General features: G+C 43.9%; 1 protein-coding gene across 2 annotated transcripts in view; it reads left to right on the forward strand.

Annotated features, from left to right (window-relative positions):
* The first annotated feature begins 445 nt into the window (after positions 1-445).
* LOC132991387 (trinucleotide repeat-containing gene 6C protein-like) overlaps positions 446-21,864 on the forward strand; it is a 53,906-nt gene continuing 32,487 nt past the window's right edge. For both annotated transcript variants that reach the window (XM_061060158.1, XM_061060166.1), the window contains exons 1-3: positions 446-1,239; positions 11,718-11,818; positions 12,204-12,225. In XM_061060158.1, the coding sequence (XP_060916141.1) occupies positions 11,756-11,818; positions 12,204-12,225 (85 nt within the window). In that variant the 5' untranslated portion in view covers positions 446-1,239; positions 11,718-11,755. The remainder of the gene's footprint in view (positions 1,240-11,717; positions 11,819-12,203; positions 12,226-21,864) is intronic.

A 21,864-nucleotide genomic window follows, 5' to 3' on the forward strand; every position in this document is an offset into this window, starting at 1 on the left:
CCTATAATCATAATAAATGTAGCCTAATGCTTAATAGCATTGTATGCACCATTAATGTATACCTTTAAAAAAAAAGCCTCTAAAACATTACAATTAAATGTCATATTAGCTCATGTTTGGGTTTCTGAACAATGCAGGCCTATTCCTCCTAAAGTCTGTAACAGCGTCACATCTGTTTCCTTTTTAAGCCACAGTATAAGCTGCATGCTTCAGCAATTACCTTTGGAAATATGAGCTTGTCCATCCTCTGTGTGTCCCGCTTGGAGGTTTTGGAGAACAGGGGGGCGGTGGAGGGGAGGGTGGAGGGGAGGGGGGGGGGGGGGGGGGGGGGGGGGTTGGTGTGCTGGTTGTGGGCGGAGTTGGAGTCCGTTGTTTTGGTTGGTCGGGAGTGACGTTTCTGGAGCCACTTCCTCGTCTGGCTGTTCCCTGTGAGGAGGAGGAGAGGGAGAGAGAGACTGCGGTGTTGTTAGTTTGAACAAAATGGCTGCGAGAGCACTGTCAACGAGAGCTCACTGAACGCCTACCATGACTGTCCGGATCCTCTCAGAATGTATTTCCCCGGAGTCGCTTCTCACTCTGCATTCGCGGCAGTAGCCAGCCCGTCACTAGTCGTCCAGCTGGCGACCTAAACAAAAAAAAAAAAAAAAAAACATTTCTTTTTTTTCTTTTTTCTTTTTTTTTTTTGCACTTTAGAACAAGTTGGCTGAGCTGACGGCCGTCGGCTTGATCCCTGTACGCGAGAAACTCATCGGCGATTTTGAACATAAAGCTGATTTCTTTTTTTTGCAACCCGAGGAAAGGTTGACGACGTGCGGCGTGAACGCACGCTTACATTTTTTTGCTGCTTTTGAAAGTCATTCTATTCGTGTTTATTTTTGTTTTGTTTTTTTTATGGTCCCCCCCTCCCTCCCTCCCCGCCCCCTTGTTTATCGTGACGTTTCAACAAACTGTTTCACGGCATTTTTTTTCCTATATATTTTGCTCAAAGCATAAATAACCGTACTTGCTGTGTGTGTATATATATCAGGCTGAGAAGCCTCTGTTTACCTCGGTATCTTGTCACCACCAAGTCGGCTTATCTGCCAAGTCCGACTTTTTTTTAACTGCGACTGAGTCTTTGCTCCATCTCTTTACGGGTATCCTCAGAAAAGACACCGAAGAATGCTTTTCTGCTTAATATGTTTTTCTGCCATGCACCGACTCTTCACTGAAAGCTGCCAAAGCTCTGGTTGACACAAGGTAAGTTTTAAAAGGAGCAACCCTTCTTTCTTTTTTTCTCATTGTGAAAAAAAAATATATATATGAAATGCCATTGCTGATACGTGTTAAGGAAAGTGGACTGAAGCAGGCTGTGTTGCTAAATAAAAAGGTGAAAGAACCAGCTAACTTTATCGTAAAGGTATTTTTTTTTTGGAGCATTCACAGAGTGCATCTTAGTGCAGCTCATTTTACAACTTCTGCGTAAATACTACAGCAAGTAATGTCAAGTGCCACGTAATTAAACACGCATTATCCCGTGTCATTCGTGGTGCCACAATGTCGCTGTTTTCGTGTTGTATCCTTTGACATTACTTGCGGATTTTACATTAAACAGTGAGACATGATGGTTCTGCTTGGCGAGCACCCAAACACCCCTGGTTTTTTAAAGCAAAAAAAAAAGGGAGGGGGGGGGGGGGTCTCCCTGCAAAATTTAGAGCATAGTAAGCTATTTAATTCGACTTGAGTTACGAGGTCCCTCCCGATTTGCTGCAATTTTTTAAATTCCTGAAAATGTTCATGACTAAATGCTTAAATTTGAGTGGGCTCGACGTGAAAATGTCGTGAACTTTAGTGTTATATCATCGCTCTTTCATGATTGGCTGAGTGGGCTGGAACACACTCTGTACATGTGAGGGTTTCTTCAGCAGACTGAGGGACCTGGCTTGTGGTTTCTTTTTTACTCATCCTTATGCTTCATTTCAAGGTGTTTCTGGGCTATTTGAACACATCCAATACATGTTTATTATTGTGTAGAATGACATTATTGTAGCAGGGTGGTGTTGTTTGAGATGCTTTTTTTGAATGCTGGACATTTTACCTTTTTTAGTGGGTTTCTTTTTTTTAAATTTGTGAAACTAGGTTTTATCCAGAGAGTGCAGTTGTTGCCCCTATTTCAGCGTTTGATTCTTTCTGTAGCTGTATCACATGGTGTATCTTGCACACTTTTTGTTCATTCCACTACACTAATTCCGTGGACATTATTAAAACATAGCCGTCCTTGTCTCCCTTCTCTCCTTTCCTCCACCCTCGGCGAGAGAAAAAAAAGAAACCGGGGGATTCTGATTGAACTGTCGCCTTCCATTGCGTCCCCCCTTCCTGCATCCTGTCCCCAGGCATTGGAGTATAGCTTTTAATATCTCCTCCGCGTGTCTTAATTGAAGTACATAATTTCCCGTTCAATTTCAAACCCCCTTTTTTTTTTCCCTTCCCCCCCCCAACCCCCCCTCTGACATCTCTGTCACCGTTGTCTTATCTCTATCGTCACACACCAGTGAGGTATTGAAATGAAAAAAATGTGCGTGAGCAGCAGTGGCACACGTACATGTGTACATTTGCAGTCGGAGGAGACCGTTTGTGTGTGTGTTGTTTTTAATAAACATTTGTGTTTGTCTCTGCCACCTCCTGGAACGTGAGTGTGTTGTTGTTTTGCAGTGTGTTTCGGTCCGATTCAGCCTGTGAATGCACACACGGAATTCCTCTCGTTTTTTTTTTTTGGGAGCCATGGGAGTGTGTGACCGTTTGTGTCAAGCTCAAAGCCGAGGCAGCCGGTTAATGCCCTGCAGTTGTTAATCAGGTCATGAGCTGCCTCCTGCATGCTTTAGACACCCAGCTGACTCGCAGACACACACACACACACGGAGCCCTGTTCTTATCCAGGGTCAAGGGTCCTCCCCGCATGCACGCCCATTTTTCCAGAAGGTTTTGGAGCACACAGTGAGGGGGTGGTTGTGAAAAGATGTTGCAGGGGCCCTCTGGTGTGTATGTAGTGAATGGAGCATGGTGAGAGAAGGGAGGCTGTTTGGTAGATATATAATTAGTGCTTTACAGTTGGGGTTTAACCTTCCAACACGACTGCTTTGGCACCAAGCCTTCACTGCATCCACGTCAGGTGGCTCCTCTGCAGGGCAACTTTTATAGGGGTGTTATGGGGCATTCCATCACCGGCATGCAGGGGATGAACCTTCATGTTAGGATTTGAAATGTTTCCTTAGCTTTGTTACTTTGGGATGGGAAGCATCATTTAGTTTTTGGGAGCACTAAATGAAACCTCTCTGAATAAGGAGTTCTTTGTTATTGCAGTGTCGTCGTCGTCGTCGTCCCCCCCCCAACAAAACAAAGTGTGAATTTCAGTCTCGGCTCCCTCACCGAGTCCCAGACTCAACTAATTATATTACTTCTTTTGCCATGTTGGCAGTGCACATGCAGGGAGCCCATAACCTATTTTGGCTCGGGGTCCTACCAGACTGTACGCTGTTTGATCAGTGTGTATTGTTACAAAACCACAAGGATGAACCCTGGCAGTCAGTCCATCTGCAGCCCCCCCATCACTCAAGAGGCAGACTAATTTGTTTAAAAGGAAACCCAAAGCTTGCTTCCCCTCGTCTGACCCTTTTTAATAGACAAAACATGAACATTAGTCCAGTCATTAGGTTCCTATCACTTGCATGGTGATGGGCCAAATGTGCCCAGAATGAGTATCCCATTTCTCTTGTTTTAGCTTCTATGTCTTTACAGTACTCTGTCTGTACAGGTTATCTAGAAATAAGAATATATTTTGATCAGACATTTTATTTTCACTGGTTAATCTCAATTTGTCAGTTTAAGGAATAGGGGCGGTTTCATACATTCCCCCCCCCCCCCCCCCTCGTTGACCTGAGTGAATGCCTGACCCCGGTTGTTACTGAGCCAATGCTATTGATGTTTTTTTTCAACTGCTGGCACAGCTCTGATAGATAACATGCCTGACGCTGCTGCAGGGTGCTGCTTCAGTCAGGAGGCGTCGACTGTAGAATCAGCTGGAGTCAATCGGAGGCTGGCAAAAGTTACTAACCTCTTCCTTTAATTGATGGGCAGCTATTTTAAAGTTGGGGGGGGGGGGCAGAATAATGTCGTGTATTTGTAGTGTGTTTGAGAGCCTACGAGGAGGGGTGTATGTTGACTGAAGTGTTGGTAGTAGTAATGGTTGGTAACCGGGAAGCCAGTAGTAGTTGTCGTAGCCCGATGGACAAAATAACACCTGAAAGTTCTGAGAATGACTTTGACACCACCAGGTTTTCTGCGAGGGAGGGGTTCGTGAAACCTGGGTCGGCATGGTTTCATTACGGTTCATCACATGTCTGACACTGATCTGCTTTGGTATGAGACACTGATCTCATGTTATGATTAGTCAAGTCTTTTTAAGGGCCCGGTTAAGTTTCAGTCTTGATCGTAGGGTGTTTTCTTTATGACCTGCAGTCTTGTATTCAAAGTCGAACAATGCTCAAACTCTCGTTCATTAAGTCTTGCATTTGGGCTTTTTATGGAAGAGGTAAACTGAAGTGTCCTGAGATTGTTGAAGAGGAGGATTGGGGGGGTGGTGTTGGTGGTGTTGTATGTGTAACCTCCCCTCCTTCTTGTCCAACTTATGTGCCAGTGGAAGCGGCAGGGGCTTAGGGGGCCCACCGGGGGGAAGCTAGGCCCGAATGGAAGCAGGGGGGATGGGGAAAGCAAAGCTGAAACCAGTGAGCTGCTGCCTGTGAGTCTTGGCAGGGGTCCAGGGGAATGTTCGATGTGCTGAGTTTTAGTGAGGTGGGGGGGGGGAGAGACACATCATTCCTCCCCCCTTCTCCATGTTGGCTAATTGGAGAGAAGGAGAGAGGCATCACATGGTAGCTGACAGAATATCCAACCAGGACGTCCAACCTACAGTGTATCCTTTCTTTGCTGCTCTGAGAAAACATTAGACAGCATTACTCATTATGTAAAAGGACTTAGGCTGTACAGCACTTCCAAATCTCTCAGTTAAGGCTATGTAAATAGCTCTAGCATGTGCTGGGGCTATGGCTTAGGCTAGTAAGCTCAGATCATTTGCTGCAGTCTGGACTGTTTTATCTCCTTTATGCCAAACCTGAGGACAGTCAATGAAGTTCAGGTGTTTACCTTTTGTACACAAATTGTCATTGCACATTTCTAAGTTGGTTTAACAGAAGTGCTCGCACATGATCAACAAAACAGTTCTTGGGATGTTTGAATCGTTGAATTGTGACCCAGTTGAATTACAAAATGGAATTTCTTGTGCGCAGATTAAGCTTTGATAACGGAGAGTGGCACAGCCTAATTCATATTAATTAAGGCACTGGGTATCTGAGGATACTGAAGAATTGGAGCAAGTAAGCTGTAAGCTTCAGCACATCATATTGCAGCTTCCTTTGCCAGTGTTATTACTCAGAAAGACTGTATTAATTTGCGCTATCGTCAGTGATAAGAATTGTAGAATTGTCTTGAGCTGTAATGCATATCCGCAGGACATAACTGAATTTATTAAAAGTGTAGATCTCGGGAAGATAGGTGCTTCCTTCTCAATATTTCAGAGAAACAAAGCCAGCAAATATCTACTCAGAAAGGAAGCTGTGGACTCTATCTTCCCGTCTTTACTTCACTCATTATGGGTATCCAGTTGGTATTCTCCATCTCTACGATTATGCCTACAGCTTTACGGAGGAGGCTGTTCGCTTACATCTCTCTGTGTCTCGCTCGGCCTCGTCTCCATACATCAGTGTAGGCTTTGTTCCCATAACCAAGCGTGGCAATCATTTTCCCTTCTTCTTCTTCTTCTTCTTCTTTCAGGGTCTATGTTATTGCTTACACTGTTGGCAGCAGGGAATGGATGTCTGACATTGTGTTTGTTCATGTGTTTGAATGTATAGGGTGGAAACACTGTCAAAGTAACCTTGAGGCTTCAGGAGAGTGTAGCCCAGCCAATTAGTCAAATTGTCTTAACATGCATCTAGGCATTGTGCAAGTATGTGTCCTTTGATTTAGTCTGGCCGTTCTGATTTCAGCAGTTTGATCATGGCAGTAGAGGTAATGTAACTTAATGCAAAAAAAATTTAAGAGAAACATGACTTTCTAGTTTCTATCCATTGGTACTCGGACACAATGTGTTGTCTTATCTAAAATCTTGCATTTTGTAACTTACCTGTTAATTCATTCATCGAACTATTCATCTAACCAAAGAATGACCGATGTTGCCTCGTGGAATCCGGTAATGGTAACCAGAAACATCCAAGAGTACAGGTTGAAACGTAAAGATTAGAAACAAATGTCTTCTGTGTTTGGATGGTCTAAAAGGTTTATTAACCATCTCGTTTAGAAGTTCTCCATTGGTAAAGCATTTGAGTTTCTCCTGCTTAAGGTTAATCACGAGAGGGCAGCCGTTGTATTAATGGTAATAGCAGGTCAGAACTATCTGGACCTTTAGACAGGGACTCACCTGACAGCCTCAAAGCTAAACCATCAGTGGGCACTGATTTAAAACTTGCATGCGATACATCCAAATAAAGCACAGCCACATATTGTGACAAACACAAAGCAGTCCCGAGCAAACACAAACACATACACCAACACACTCAGCTTGACAGCTTCTTCTTGAATTCAATAAGCTTGAGCTGTGGTGCTGCTAGGGAGCAGGCCTGCTTTTGCTCTTGTGCATTGTGCTGTTTTCCTTTTTAATGAGCTGCCATCGCGTTAAAAGTTTCATATCGACTTGGCAGAGGAAGCCACCAAGACACTGCAAGCTAATTTTCTGGAGGCAAAACCTCAAAGCCGTTATTTATAGCGCAGGTTTGAGTCTTTCACACTTTCACAGTCTTTGACTTTCTGTCTGCTTCTTGCGTCCCCCCCTTCATCGTCACTTTCCACCCACCCATTCACCCTCAGTCAGTGCAATCTCTGCAAATTCCAACCACCAAGAATATTTCTGCCACAGCTCATTGAGCAAGTCCACTCCAGTGGCAGTAAAGTGTGCTTTGTATTCTCACAAGGCACCTGCTGAACGCAAAGCTGGTACGCACAGAATGCTTACGAACCAAGTGGCCATGAGTCGGTTAGTGTGAAGGGTGAAAACACAGAAAAAAAATGTCGTTATTACTGCTTATCAACTGTGGCATTTACAGGCTTGTTTTCCCGAGACCTTCAGGTCGGGCGATCACAAATGCACACCCACACAGGTTTGTGGAAAATGGTTGAGGGTCTGTAGCGATAGCGGCGGGTTTTGGGGAATTATATCCTCAGGTAAGAGCTGTCCGTGATAATGTTCCATGTAATAAGGCTCAGGAGAGCCCCGTGGCTTCTCTGCTGCCACAGGAATGGATGTTTGGTTGAATGGTAATGTTGGTGGAGTTGATTTACCGCATTGTGTGACCACGACATGGGCCGTATGACTTTATTCCTGCAGAGAGAGGAAAGTCTCTCTTCCCACCCTCCCTTCTCCTCCCATATCTCCACCTCCTCCTCTGAGGTAGTTGTTGTGTCTGCACTTGATCTTCAAGCTGTTTTAGAGCACGTTCTCTTTGCAGCTATTTTGCCTTTCAAGTTTCCTGGGTCTTGGTGTCCCCCACCCCTTTTCTCCCCATCAGTCTTAACACGAGCAAACCTCTCTTTACTCCCCTTCCCCTATGTCTCATTCTCTTTCGCCCTTGCGTGTTTTGCCCCCCCCCCACCCTCCGTTTTCCTCTCTGCATCTCTAGATTCTTGTGATCAAGGAGCACCAATACCTCAGTTCCTCTCTCCTCCCCCCCCCCCTCCTCGTCTGCCAGCCTCAATAGTGCTCTGTTCATTTTTTTTTTTTTTTTTGTTTCAGCTCCTCCATTTCTCCAGTGAGAATTCCTTCTGCCTTTTCCCTCTTCCAAGCGTAGTCTCTCTTCTTTCACTCGGTGCCCTGTCTGCTTCTCCGGCGGCTGTCGTTCTTAATTGGTGTTGCTCTGCGTCTGCTTTCATCCTCCGCCTGTTTTTCCCCCTTCCTCTCATCCCCCCCCCGCATCCTCATCGCTCCCTCTCCTCCTCCCACCTCCCTCTCCTCTGCATCCCTGGCAGAAAAAGACAGGCATCAGACAGACTGCCTCCCGCCTGTGTACATCAAGCTTCCCTCTGTGTGTGTGTGTGTGTGTGTCTGTGTGTGTGTCTGTGTGTGTTTTGTGTGCCATGGCTTGTGTGTGTGCGGCGTTTTTAGACCTTTTTCATTCCTGTACAGTGTGTTCCTGTCGTTGTGCCTCTTTCTTATATTGCTTAGCCTTAAGATGAGGAGCAGTTTTCTGCAGCACTGGAAGAGAGGATAGCACTTCCCTATGCCATTTCTTTACAATTTCCCGGTAGGCTCAGTTTGCCGCGATTTTGAAAGTTTCCAGACTCGATGCTTTACTCCTAAGAGAGCTCACTGAGTCTATGTGGTCAGCATTTTAAATAGAGGGTGGAGGAGAACGTTTGGCCCTATTGTGTTGTATTGCTCAATAATAGATGTGAATGGATGGTAACCTGTCCGTGTGCCAAACCTAGCGTCAGATCCGTTTGATATTCGAATACATGCTGTACTACAGAAAGTCTGAAAATATTTATCAGGTCTGTGAAGCCAACTCACGTTGCTTTGTGTCTAACCTTGCCTTCATCGAACTTATATTAGCTTGACCGCTTGATCAACTCAGTCGACTTCATATTTCAGGATTCAGTACATAACAAAATAGAGGAGTCATTATTTTCCAACATGCTGCTAGTTTGTAGAGTTATGCTAATTATTGACCAGCAGACTGAAAGCATCTGTCAGCTAAACACACATTAGTAACTTAGGAGAATACACAGAAGACTCTTGAACATATTGTTGAACAGCTTGCTAGTTATCAGAATACAATATGCAGTTAAAACAATTTTAGCTTGAGACCATTTGAACCGTGCTGTCGCTTTTGTTTTGGGACAAGATGTTTGGCGTGCCCTTTATGTTTGTCTCACCCCACAACAAGATACCAGGGCATTCATATTTTTTTTACAGCGTTATTTCTGGCAGAGTATCAAAGAAGTAATCTTTATCTCTTTTTATAATCCAATTGATAATCTTAGTCATGTTTTTTGCAAGAGGTAAACAGTAACTAGTTCAGCATGGCTCCACTACTCAGGCTAAGGTGATCTAAGCCATGACATACCGGCCGTGTAGGTCAGTGTACCTCCGAACATGACACGTTTAGCCTAATTGCAGTGTCATGCTACCAAGCGAAGGGTAAACTTGATCGCTGCAGGCAGCAGAGTGACACCCCAGGGTCAGTGCTGAGGATGTGCTGGTGTCAGCGGTGCTGAGTGCAAGGGTACGAGGCAGGTGAGAATATATGTCAGGGCGACAGGGGTCAGGAGGGAGGCTAACTTTGGCATTGACTACGTCAGCTCAAAACACAACCGGCTCCTCTCGCGTTCCGCAGAACAACTGTTTCTTTTTGTGCGCGTTGAAACGTAAAGAAATGTACGGATAATAACGAGGTCGTAATGGAGGGTATGTCTTGATTATGCCAACACTACTTTCTCGCTCTTGTTGCTGTTGTGACCAGACACAACCGACTACCAGCATGGCCCAATCAGCTGTTGTAGAAAACCCCTTTCACTAGCAACACATATATATATTTTTTTTAAATCCTAGCATGTGCATATCGTAGCAAAAACAGAAAGACACTGTAGCGGTTTGGGTGTTGTTGCAGTTGGTAGCCACGTGATACCATCATGCTAAATGGCTAAGAAGGGCTTTATAGGCTCAAATACTGGAAGGGAATGTCTGAAATAAACTACTGCACATGCTACACACACTAAATATAATTATCTGAATGAACACACAAACCTACCCTACATAATTTGAGCGCCTATTTATTACCTTAGGGCGGCCTTCTCCTAGCTGCTGAGATAGCACAATGACACTCACAGAATCCTCTGTATGAAAAATAGAACTGTGTGAGAGTGTGTGTGTGAGAGTGTGTGTGTGTGTGTGTGTGTGTAAAAGTAAGAGTGTGGGAGAGAAAGGGAGAACATTTAGATGGAGGAGAATTCATGTCAAGGTATCTATTTAGTTTTATTTTATTCTGCTGCCAAGGCCACTCGTCTCGCAGCTTTCCTGCTTTCCCTTTATTCCTTCTCTCCTTTTCCACCATAGAGATATGAACAAACCTTTCAGACAGTCTCTGTGAGGCCTCCCCCGTTTCTCTCTGATTGACAGCTCTCTCCCTCTGCCAGTGGGAAGCGTAGTGGGAGGCAGTCCTTTCATTAATCTTCGCTTATGAGCGTTATGATTCATTCATACATTCCAGTTTTGATTCATATCAGGTCCCGTGTAGGCACACGTTTTATTTTATCTTCAGCGTTCTCGACAGGGACAGTTTGCGTTAATCTACATTAGGGCTCCAATTGACGATCTTTATTATCAGGTAATCTGTCAATAAATGTAATAAAATAACTCAAAGTGCACGTCATAAAACAGTGAGAAATGTCCGTTCCATAGCTCAGAGCCAAAAGGTATTCCCTTGAGTTTGCTTTGTGGTTATTGGAGAATTCATCCATTTCCACTCTCTTTCACATTTTTTAAAGCTTTAACAAGCAAATGTTTGACATTTTAGCTTGAATGACTTTTAAGCCTTGAGCAATAACGCTATATTTTTGTAGTAGTTTCTGCAGTGTGATATAAGTGAATTGTTTGTGTCCAGCTCTGTGCTGTTGAGTTTGCAGCAAACCCAACTTTTCGCTTGGGAATCAGGGCAGCCTCCTAAAACAAGTCATGCCTTTTTTTTTTTTTTTCCCTTTTCACCAGTTTGAAGCACAATGGCTGATTGTACAAGGCAAGCTCGTGTGTGTGTATTTGTGTGCTTGTGTACACTTTCAGTCTTTGGAGGATCGCCAGCAAATAGGAAGAGGCCCATTATTTCCGACTGACATGAAGACGATGTATTTGCAGGTTTCAGAGAGTTGTGTCATTGATTTGATATGATGTAAAGCTGCGTTTATAGATTGGTATCCATTGCACTTAGTGAAGACTAAACACACATTAAGCCCCGATGGCCCTGCCCATGTTTCTAATAGTTTCCAGGAGCTGTCACTAAAACTGAGCCAAAAGAAATACAGGCTGAAATGAAGCACTCACTCTCCCTGGCTATGGGCCTAGCTATCTTGCTAGGTCGACTCCTGCCCAGTGGAAACAGATCTTTGTAAAGAAAGGCCCTGTGTCTTGTTCTTTAGGTATGTTGGCCTTTACGTTCTCTTCCATTTTGTTCTTTTTAAATCCCTCGCCATTTCTTTTCTTTCCATTTCCTGCTGGCGGCTATAAAAGCAGAAATCCTTTTACACTGGCCTTCAATCTGAATGTTCACTCTCTCTCTCTCTCTCTCTCTCCCTTTATCTTCATCTTTCTTCCAAACTCAGTTTTGTCCTTGAGTGTTTCCTCAGACAAGCCAATATAGTGACCATTAAACATGAACTTTTTAGAACTCTTTATTCACATTATTTTGAAGCATTTAAGTGTGATTTCTAGGGCCAGAAATATGGGTCCAATACAGTACATGCGTGAAGAGTTAAAAACAAATTGTCCGTGTGTAAGTGAAGGATACCAAAGCATATACTGTCTGCCGGCTGCTCTCCTTCTTGCCTCACTCAAAAACTCCTTCTCTTTCCCCGTTTGACAGCTGAGAGAAGCTAGCAACAGAAGAAAGAGAACCATTTGATGGAAGAAAAGAAAAAGAAAAAACAAGAAGAAAAGACCAAGACGGAAGTCGCTCAGAAAAAGGTGAATTTTGAAATCGTGCACATGATCACACAACACACTCTTTCAAGTAGCTGTGCTTATCTGGTTTTGCTTTTACTAACTGGCACTGGGATGCCCAGTGGGTGTCTGGATTGGACAGTTAGGTCTTTTGTAAACCTTCTGGTGTTTTTTTTTAAACTCCTTAGAAACCAATCTCAATCAGCCAACTTCTAGGAAACCAACAATAACTTATTTTGCTGAGTGGAAAACAGTGATGAGCGATGAATCATCTTACTCAGTAACACTGTCCCATTACTGTTGAATGACGATCGAGGTTTGGGCACAGCACTCTTGACTTGTCTTCTGATTTAAATGAGTGTTAACGCCTTGCTATATTAAATCCATCTCTCTCTGTCTTTCCCTGCAGGCTGCTGATCAGAAACCCAAAGGTGAGTGTCAAAATAAACTTACACCCTCTCATCCACCTTACTTTCAAGGATTACATTCATAGTGCAGAAACACATTAATAAGCTCTGATTAACACAATCTGACCCACAAAGGCACACAAACACGTATTATATATGCACTATACACACATGGCATTGAGCGTGTATGCACACGGATGGAAACACACAGTTTGCACATGCATGCACAATTGTGCCGTTTGACTCTCTGCTCTACAGACACATAGAGCAGAGCGAATACAGTGGAGTCTAATACAGAGTGATGCAGAGTGACGCCTAGTACGCCCGCAGCACCAGGCAGTGAAGCGTGAGGGCAGCCAGACAGCACACTGAGTGTGCGGTGGGTAGGGGGATGGGGTGGGGGGGGGGGTGGAGTAAAGCAGGCAGGGTGAGAAGGAGAATAAAAGAAGGGTAGGAAGATCAACTGTAATGCAGATAGACTACGACTGAAAGAGCAGTGTCCTCACGTGCCCTTGAAGTTCTTTGACGATGATAAAATAGATTTTGTGTACCGTAGTTGCTGCGTCTGTTTACACCAGTGATTGCCTGTGCCGGGGAAATTGTTTGATTTGTCTAAATGATGCAAGACGTGCAAGCTGGCCGGTGCTAATTATCCCGCAGAGCATCCGTCTTTGTTGTCTTTTCACCTAGTGCGGATTTGACACAGCTCCAGCATTTACAGTTTGAGATGATGAAACCAATGCACAATGCTTGAAATATATATATCTTTTTTTCTCCCATTGTTAAGGCTTTGTGTTGTATGCTGTAGATGGCTTCCCCTAAACCCTCAGCGCCTGTGTCTGCACCCTCCCCCAGTTTGAGCAGCAGCCTGGCCATCTGGGCGTTACTGTTAGGCTTTAACAAAGGTCATCACAGATCGCCTTGAACTATGACCCGTCTATTTAATTACCCTCCTTCACCCTGAGCTTGGCCTAATATCCATGTTTCAAAGCCACCGCACGAGCTAATCGCTTCTGATTTGAATAAGCCTCCATTGTTTTTGTGTTTAAGATGGGAAACACTTCTTCTTGAGAAAAAAAGTCGAAACCTCTTCAGTCTCATTATAATTCATCCAAAGTTTGTCTGCTATCTGTTTGTACACAACTCTGACAGAGAGTCATGTCAGGAATAGGCGTCAACGTGTTGAGGCTGTCTTTTACAACCAGTCTTATTTGTTGGGTGCTCTACAGCTTTATTTGAGCAGTCTGGGTTTTAATGCCTTGCTCCACAGTTTGTGTTTGTGTTGGTTAGGATGTAGGACTTAATGCTGCTCTGTATGTGTCTAAAGACTGATGTCTAAAAATGGCTTTTGTTACATGTCGAATTTAAGCCAATGGGAACCGAGCAGAAGCTATGAAATGATTGTGTTTGTCAGATGGTTTCAGTCCACAAGGCCCAAAGAATTATTTGAGCATCAAGACTTTGAATCTGGGCCTCTGCATGTGGGACTGTTTTTATGTGTTTGTCAGCATACCTCGTGTCATTTAACACTTGCTGAATTGCAGCCCTATTATTATAGCAGGGATTCCTTTTTTTGGGGGGGGGGTCTGGAAATTCAAGCCATTAGATATGAAATAACAATAACAAGGTTGAAAGTTTAAATTGAATCTTAAATATTTGTTCATGATATTTGTGCCTTTGCATTGTTGTTTCTTTGCATTGCACTTTGTCATTGTTTCATATCAAATCCAGCACGTCGTATTACAGCCAAAACAATGAACAGCGTATCACGGGGCTGATACTTTCTAAACACAGAGCATGATATCTTTGTTAAGTTGTCCGTGCCAAGTGTTACATGCACAAGAGGTTAAAGAAATACTTACAGTTGGAGGAGAACAATTAAAACCCCATCATGGGAGAAGAGGCCATATAAAGATGGAGGGAAGAGAAGAAGGGCAGAATAGGAAGTGTTTCGGGGAACTGGTGGGCCAGATTACAGGAGGGAAAAGGAAGGAAAGAAAGTAATGAAGCAGTGGGCCCTTTAGACAAGTGCCAAAAATGATCGTCGGGAGTCAATGACGGTGCTAATATAGGACAGGACTAATGACATGATCATTTATTTTATGGTATGTTTAATGAGAGATAGAGAGAGAAAGGCACATAGAATGAGAATCTGATTGTGTAAGTAGTGGGTCCTCATGCAGAAAGAAAGTAAGGGGGGAAAGTGGTCTGTTTGAAGCCTAATCGTTCAGCGAGCCGTCCGGACCTCTGTGAGTTTTCTCATAACCTCCCATCTGCAATATCGTTTAAAAGGAAGGTGGCACCGAGTGGAAGGAGTTGGGGTTTTAACGCGTGACACTAAATAATAGAGGTCTGTGTATATGCGTGATGGGGAGAAAATCAGTATGCAGCAGTGATTTGTGTCTTTCCATCCATATCAGTGGATCCAGCCTTCCTTATACACTATCAGAAATTCATAGACACATAAACACATGCACACCACCTCCCCCATCCTCGTCGTCTTCTTCGCCTCTGCAGGCCTCCTTGGTCCCAGGCATTTCAATTTGTTTGCGGTAATCGATCTCAGCCCCGGCGCGTTCATATGTATGAAAATGAGATAAAGCTTCGGTGCGGTAGAATTAACTTCTCTGCCCCCCATTAGGCATGGAGCTTCACTGAACGCAGGGTTGCAGGAGGCAGTGCCCCACACACACACACACACACACAAATATATGGACTGGACCTCTGATGCACGCCCCTCCCTGCCCCCCTCCTGGTCTCCATTACCTCAGAGGGATGCTGATTATTCACCCCCAGCACACATGCAGCTTCATCACAATTGCTGCCTGGGCTGCAATCACAATCAGTCAGTAGGACTGATACATGTACCTACCAGCCTCAACAGAAAACCTGCACATGAAACCTACAGTAACACACGAGCAAAGATTCTGTATCACTCCATCTGTGCAATCCCTCAAAAAGCAGCTTGAAGATATTCAATCTCTTTCTGTGTGAGTGAAGCAAATGCTTACATGGTGGAATTGCAAAACAGCAAAGGCAATGATATACCCACCACGCTTAGCATGGACCTATGCACACAAGTAATGGAAAAATAAATACAGCACAAGCAGGAAGTAACACCAATGCAATTCATGAAACAGGTGGCTACACCCAAGGCACGGAAAAGCAACAGTAATACCACATTGAGCCCGTCACATTCTGACACCCCGATAATCAGAAACGTCTGCAATCTCCATTTTTGCACTTTTCACTGCTGAAAGGTTAGAGAACCAATGTACGCCTGTCACCGCCTTGTCCTTTCACTTTCCTTCTTCTTGCCCACGCTTTTTCTCTCTGGCTGTTTTTCCACTTCTGCCTCGGTGTGCTCGGCCCCGTCGACCACATCTGTGGAGGAAACACACGGATATACACGGAGTCACCACGGTGATAACGGCAATATATTTTTTTTTTACAAAGTGGCACATAAACAGGAGTGTGTCGTATAACTCTGTGTTGGATTAATTTGCAGTTTCACATGCTATTAATTGCGTCAACACTTTTGAAAGAGGATTTCATGAGTCGCAATCTAATTAGAGGCTAATTTACTTTAGCGTTGGGGCTGCTTTTCTCTTCTGTTAACCACATTTATAAACACTCAATGAATTAATAGTGAATAGCTTGTGAATTACGTCCTGTGGATTTATGACTGCCGAGCATAATTGTTTTTCCTCAACCCCCCCGTGTGCTCATTCCGCATGCATATCAAGTGTAGGGATGCAGTGAGAGACCGGGGGCAGAGAGAGAGAGAGAGAGAGAGAGAGAGAGGGGAAACAAGGGGTGAACAAACTCAAACAATGCTTCCCTCTCTGTGTATTCTTGTTGCATGATCACTCGCAAGCTGCTGACAAGAGAGGCTGTTCGGCGCATCCTGCCCCTCCCCCATCATCTTCTCCCCCCTCAAACAGTGTGCTGCTTGTTGTCAAATATCGGGCAGATGAATAGGATGTAGCTGAGCTGATATGAATGACAGCTTTAGTCTGTGCTATAAGGACGAGGTGTTCACGCGTATACGTTTGTGTGTCAGGTTCAAAGGCCGGTATGCATGTGCGAGTGGATCCTCTCACTCTCCCGTCATGCCACTGCGAACCAGCAGTTACAGATTTTGAAAGACTAGCATGTCATTTAGTTTGTCTTGATGTTGTAGTGTTTTTTCCTATTGTACATAATGTAGGGATTTACAGAACTTTGTAATACTAGGACCTACATAAGAGAACTTTGCATTGAGACCATAATTAAGTGGATGTCTAATTGTGTTCCCTTTGCTCTAATGACCCTGGGCTCCTGGCTAGGAAGGGGCCACATTTCTCATTTTGATGTCAGCCTATAAAAGTTAAAGATACCTTGAGTCATGCTGGATAACCATCAAACTCTTGAGACCTCGCAGGCATTCGCTGCATTCAGGCACCGACCTCAGTTACAGGTCAACCACACATTAAAATAATCTGCCACGAGACCTAAAACGCTAAATTGGGTTTCTTAGAGCAACTCGGTCATGATCTGAACCGCCAGGAGAAACACAGCTGAGGTTAGCATCTGACACTATAGATTTTTGAAAAAGGAGCGCTGGCATTGAGAGGGGAGGGGGGGCACTCATTAAAGAGAGAAGGGTGGAGTAGGCGTGGTATGGGAAGAGGTCACAGGAGGCACAGGGGTCACTAGAGGCAAAAGGAGGTGCATTAGGCAACTGTCAGTTTCTATAGCAACAGCCTTTTATAGGAAGGGTGAGGGGTGAAAAATTTAGCCTTTATTTTGTGAGTGAGCGAGGGTTGTTCCGTCTTTCTCGGCTTATACTGACAGATGGGACCTCTCAGAGACCCACCCACTTGACCTTCCCTTGTGTGCGTGCATACACTCTTGCACACACATCTGCCTTCTGCGACTTTAAGGTTCCTCTTGGTGTGTAAAACAAGTTTCTCATTAGTCCGTGCTCCTGCAGATCCAAGAGCAGAACTTTAAAAACATGTCGTACAGTTTTACGCGAGCTTTAAATAACCTCTTTATTTCACGACATAATGTAATGACATTTTTTAAACATAATGGATAAGTGCCACTCTCTTTCATTACAGTGAACTCTAATACAGCCATCGTTTCAAGGCACAGAGATTTCCTGTGATTTTACCAAGTGAAAGAGGAAATAGCAGTGATGTCAGCATGGTGGAGTATAGATTAAAAGTTTTGAACAGTGTGTATGATTTACTCCCATGAAAAGGGATGCAGCCTGGGTGCTCTTAACGTGAGTAAGGAGCTAAAAATCTGCATTTGGAGTGAATCTGTGGAAGGAAATGAGAACAATATTGAAAAGGCAATGAGCTCAGTCCAAACACTTATTGTTTTTGCCATGTGTGTTTGATCCAACCAGCGCCAATCTATTCATGCCTCTGCATGTCATGTGTATTGTTTTGATCCTAATAATTGGGCAAAACAAAACACTTTCTTATTTCACTTTACTTTCACCAAGCCATCGGCATGCTTCATTCGTTATGCAAAAAAAAAAGAAAAGATTACACATTAGTACTCCAACATAAAACCACTTGAATAGCAGTATGTTTAGAACGGCTGTACGCAGATGTAAACCCACTTTCGAACATGCTGTATTCTTCTATCCTCTCCTACCTCTTATTGGATTAAGAAATGCACCATTGTGTGGAGCAGATGCCTGTGTGTTGGGGGTCTGTCCCTCCTCCTTCCATAAACATGACTGCATAATAAAGTGGCTCTGCTGCAGACAATAGACAGAAGAGATGTTGGAACCTGCGCTGCCTGGCACAAGGCTCAGGGAACCAATCACAGCTCGTTTCTTTTCATTACAATAACAGACGCCATACCCTTTGCCTTTTTGGTGGATATTTTACTCTTAATCTGATTCCTTTGTGTATTTCCCTTTGCCATGTCCCCCCCCCTTAATTTTCTCACTTGCTCCTTATTCTTAAGCCGTTGCTCGTTCTCTCGCTCCCTCTCATTGTGTGTAATTAACCATTTAGTGTGAAGAAGGGCTGTAATTAAAAGTTTGGTGCAAGGTTGCAGAGCGCGCCTCAGCTGGAGGGTATAATGGAATTTACAGTGCACTTGATACAAACGCTTATTTAATTGGCTACTCTTTTCAGCTTCAATTACAGGCATTAAGGTCACCACCACATAACACACTGCTGTGTTTCTCTAGTATTTCTGTGGTTACCTCTGCCTAATGTAAACAGGGAAATTATTATTTTCAAAAGCCTTTCTTTCCATCTCTTTGTCTCGTTGTTTTGTTTTCTTATTCAAACAGCTGTTTCCAGTCATTAACACATGCAGAGTAAAAGTTTGAGTGTGTCGTTAATTCACAAAAAGCTCTCAATGAGTGGATTTTATAGAACGGGTTTAAGTCCAGACGTGACCAATAAGAAGTCGCTTACAGAAACATCCCCTATTAAACAAACAGCTACACCCTGTTTCTGCAAAGCTACGAGTCACCCAGTGAAATGCAATGAGCCTGCATCATCATTAATTCACCGTGTGGAGTTCATTGCCATTCACTGGCAGTGAGTGCAACCAGCATGCATTTCACTGTCCTCATTTAATCTCTCATAGACATGCTCTCATCTTCGGGATTTCCCCACTTTTTTCATTTTCTTCCCCCTGAGAGTCTTCTCTATAAAGCTCCCCCCTCCCACCCCACCCCACCTTTTCCAAAGCTCTTACTCATTCAACATGGATTAAGAGAAGATCTCTCCTCCTCCAAATAAAAGATGCATCTCAGTAAAAGTATTTGTTCAGATCAGAGGGAAGCTGTATCTCTCATACTATTCTCCTCTCCCTTTTGCATCCTCGCTGTCACATCTGTGTGGGTTTGTCTGTTTATACGCACTCCTTCCCTCTCAGGAGAACATACAGCCTCACTGTTTTACTTGTTAAGATTACACTGTAGATTGCTTTACATTTTCCAGCTGGAGGCTGTAATGAAAGCACGTTTATATACTCTGATCACTGTCGCTCCTTTGCATGCAGAGGATAATATACTTGCACAGGTGTGTAACAATGTGGCTCTTAATCTAGCAGACTGATTGAAGAAAGATATGTCACTGCTTGTGCCAAAGAAATAAGACATGTTCATCTGCAACATAAGGGAGTTGCAGCTTGGATACACCCCTTGTTACTACAGCAACACAAACACAGACTGCATGAAGCAGGGTGTGTATGAGGCATGCTGGAGCTGAGGGACTTGTGTGTCTGTCTTCTGGGCTCATCTGTTCCCTGTGCCAGACTGGCAGCAGAAATAAACAGTGAGCTGACTCCATATGTGTCTTTTGATCTCGTTTTTTTTTTTTTTCTGGGATCTGAGATGTCCCAGAAACTCAGGAAGTTCCTTCAGCGACACTCTGTGTATGCACGTTGCAAAGAATTGGCAAACTAGATGGATAACACATGAAAAAGGAATGACTCTGTTGGAGAAGGAAAACTTTTGTGAGATTGAAAGAGGCAGAAAGAGCTTTTGTAAGTATGGCACATGGTGATGTTTTATTGTCAAATATTTTACTGCGACAAAACGTTTAGTTAATTTAGTCGTCTTTGATTTTTTGCTTCCTTGCTTGGCAGTAACTCAGGATGTGACTACAGCAGCTGTCACTGAAGTCCAAATGTTTCAACGACATTCTTGCAACTTTCAGCATGGGCTTGTAACTCTAATAATAATTTCTACACACAAGAATTACCAGTGGGCTCTATGTTTGAGCAGTAAGCATCATCCAAAAAAATGCATTCTGGTAATTGTCTTTAGTTTTTGATTTATTTAAAAATTAAAAGAGAAAAGTGTCAAAACAATGTGTCCTATCTAGAAAATTAAAAAGATAGGCGTTTGGAGATTTTGAGTTGGAAGATGGAGGGCTGGAAAGTTGCATGTAAGAAGACAGAAACAAAACAGGCTAAAAGTGAGTTTTAAAAAAAAACACAGGCTGGTTAAAGGCCCAGAGAGAAAAACGTCAGGCTCAGAGAGAGTGAGAGAAAGAGAGATCAAGAGAGGAAGCTGTGAGGTTTTTGGAGCAACCCACTGATGGGGAGGACGGAGAGAGAAAGGGGGCAGGGCAGCATGTTTTCTCCGTCTTGCCGTCTGATTGGTCGGGACAGCGTCAGGCAGGCTGAGCTGAATTTAAACAGAAATCTGCGTCACAGGCTGTAGTTCAAAGCCAGCAGCCAGATACTGCTGGGTGGGGGCAGGCCTTCTTTCTCTGCAAATGTTTTGGACGATAATCTCATTGGTGGGGGTGGGGGGGGGGGGGGGGGGTGCAAACAACTGTGAAGGTGTCTTTCACATGTACCTGTTGGCATAGATAGAAATGACAGAGACTATAATATTTTGCCTTTTAAAAAACCGATACGTATTAAAGTCTCTTCATTGAGGGATGTTCTGTTTTCATGTGAATGCATTGAAGTAAATATGAGTTTCCTCCGTATCACTGCTGTTTCTGTGTGTCAGCAGGTAAGCAGCCATCTGGATTAGTGTCGTGCTCAATGAGAGGGCCTTTGTTTTTGGCCGAGCTTTCAGACTAGCTCTTGGCAGGCACCACGAATACCTCTGTGCTCTGAATTTACTTTAACCTCCGAAGTGGCAGCTTCAGTGTGTGTGTGTGTGTGTGTGTGTGTGTGTGTGTGTGTGTGTGTGTGTGTGTGTGTGTGTGTGTGTGTGTGTGTGTGTGTGTGTGTGTGTGTGTGTGTGTGTGTGTGTGTGTGTGTGTGTGTGTGTGTGTGTCTGTGTGTGTGTGTGTGTCTCTGTGTGTCTGTGTGTGTCACTGTGCGGTTAGTTGCCAACACTGCAAGTTCCGAATCTCATACTCGTCAGGGTGAAGCTCTAATTCACATATTACATCTTTGCCATCTATTTCCTGCTATTTCATGGCTTTAAAAAAAAGCACACACACACACACACACACACACACACACAACCTGTCTTTCTCTGTCTGTCTCTCTGCTCCCCTGAGTGCAGGCAGTCTCAGCTGTTGTGTAGGCCATATCTGTCAAGGGACTATAAAGAAAAACATCAGCTCTGTTCATCATGCATTCTCCCATGAAACGAGAGACTGTTATTTACTTCAGCTCTTAGGCCATTAGCCATTGGCAACCAGTATGAAAGCAGCTATTTTTGTGCAGCAGGTTAGAGTATAATATGAGCGTGGTTCAGCTTCACAGCTGTAAGTGCATACAGCTACAGCCCCCACACACTCTCATCAGCATCCTTTTCACCTTCCCAATAAGAATTTTTCACCGTTTAAGGTCAGGGTTTTTTTTTTTTTTTTTTTCCCCATATTGCAGCACCCTTGATAGGAATCTTTAGCCAAGCTGATCGGTTAGGTCGCTAGCTGTCCAGGTCCTGCTAATAATAACACCTTTCAGGCTAACACTCAATTAGACGGCTGGCTGGTCACTGCAACCATAGGGAAAGGGTCAGGCGGAGGCCAAAACAGCAGGAAAAGGTGTTTGTGTGCGTGCGTGTGTGTGTAGAAGGAGGGGGGGGGGGGGTGTAATGAAGAGGAAAGGAGTTGTCTCAATGTGTTTGTGTGTGTCTGTGTTCAGTCAGCAGAAAAAAATATGACCTTTTCATGGAGTACGTCTGGGCCTGTAACATATGTTCAACAAAAGGTTGCATGAAGCAGT

Source organism: Labrus mixtus, chromosome 2 (genome assembly GCF_963584025.1).
Source record: "Labrus mixtus chromosome 2, fLabMix1.1, whole genome shotgun sequence".
Classification (NCBI taxonomy): domain Eukaryota; kingdom Metazoa; phylum Chordata; class Actinopteri; order Labriformes; family Labridae; genus Labrus; species Labrus mixtus.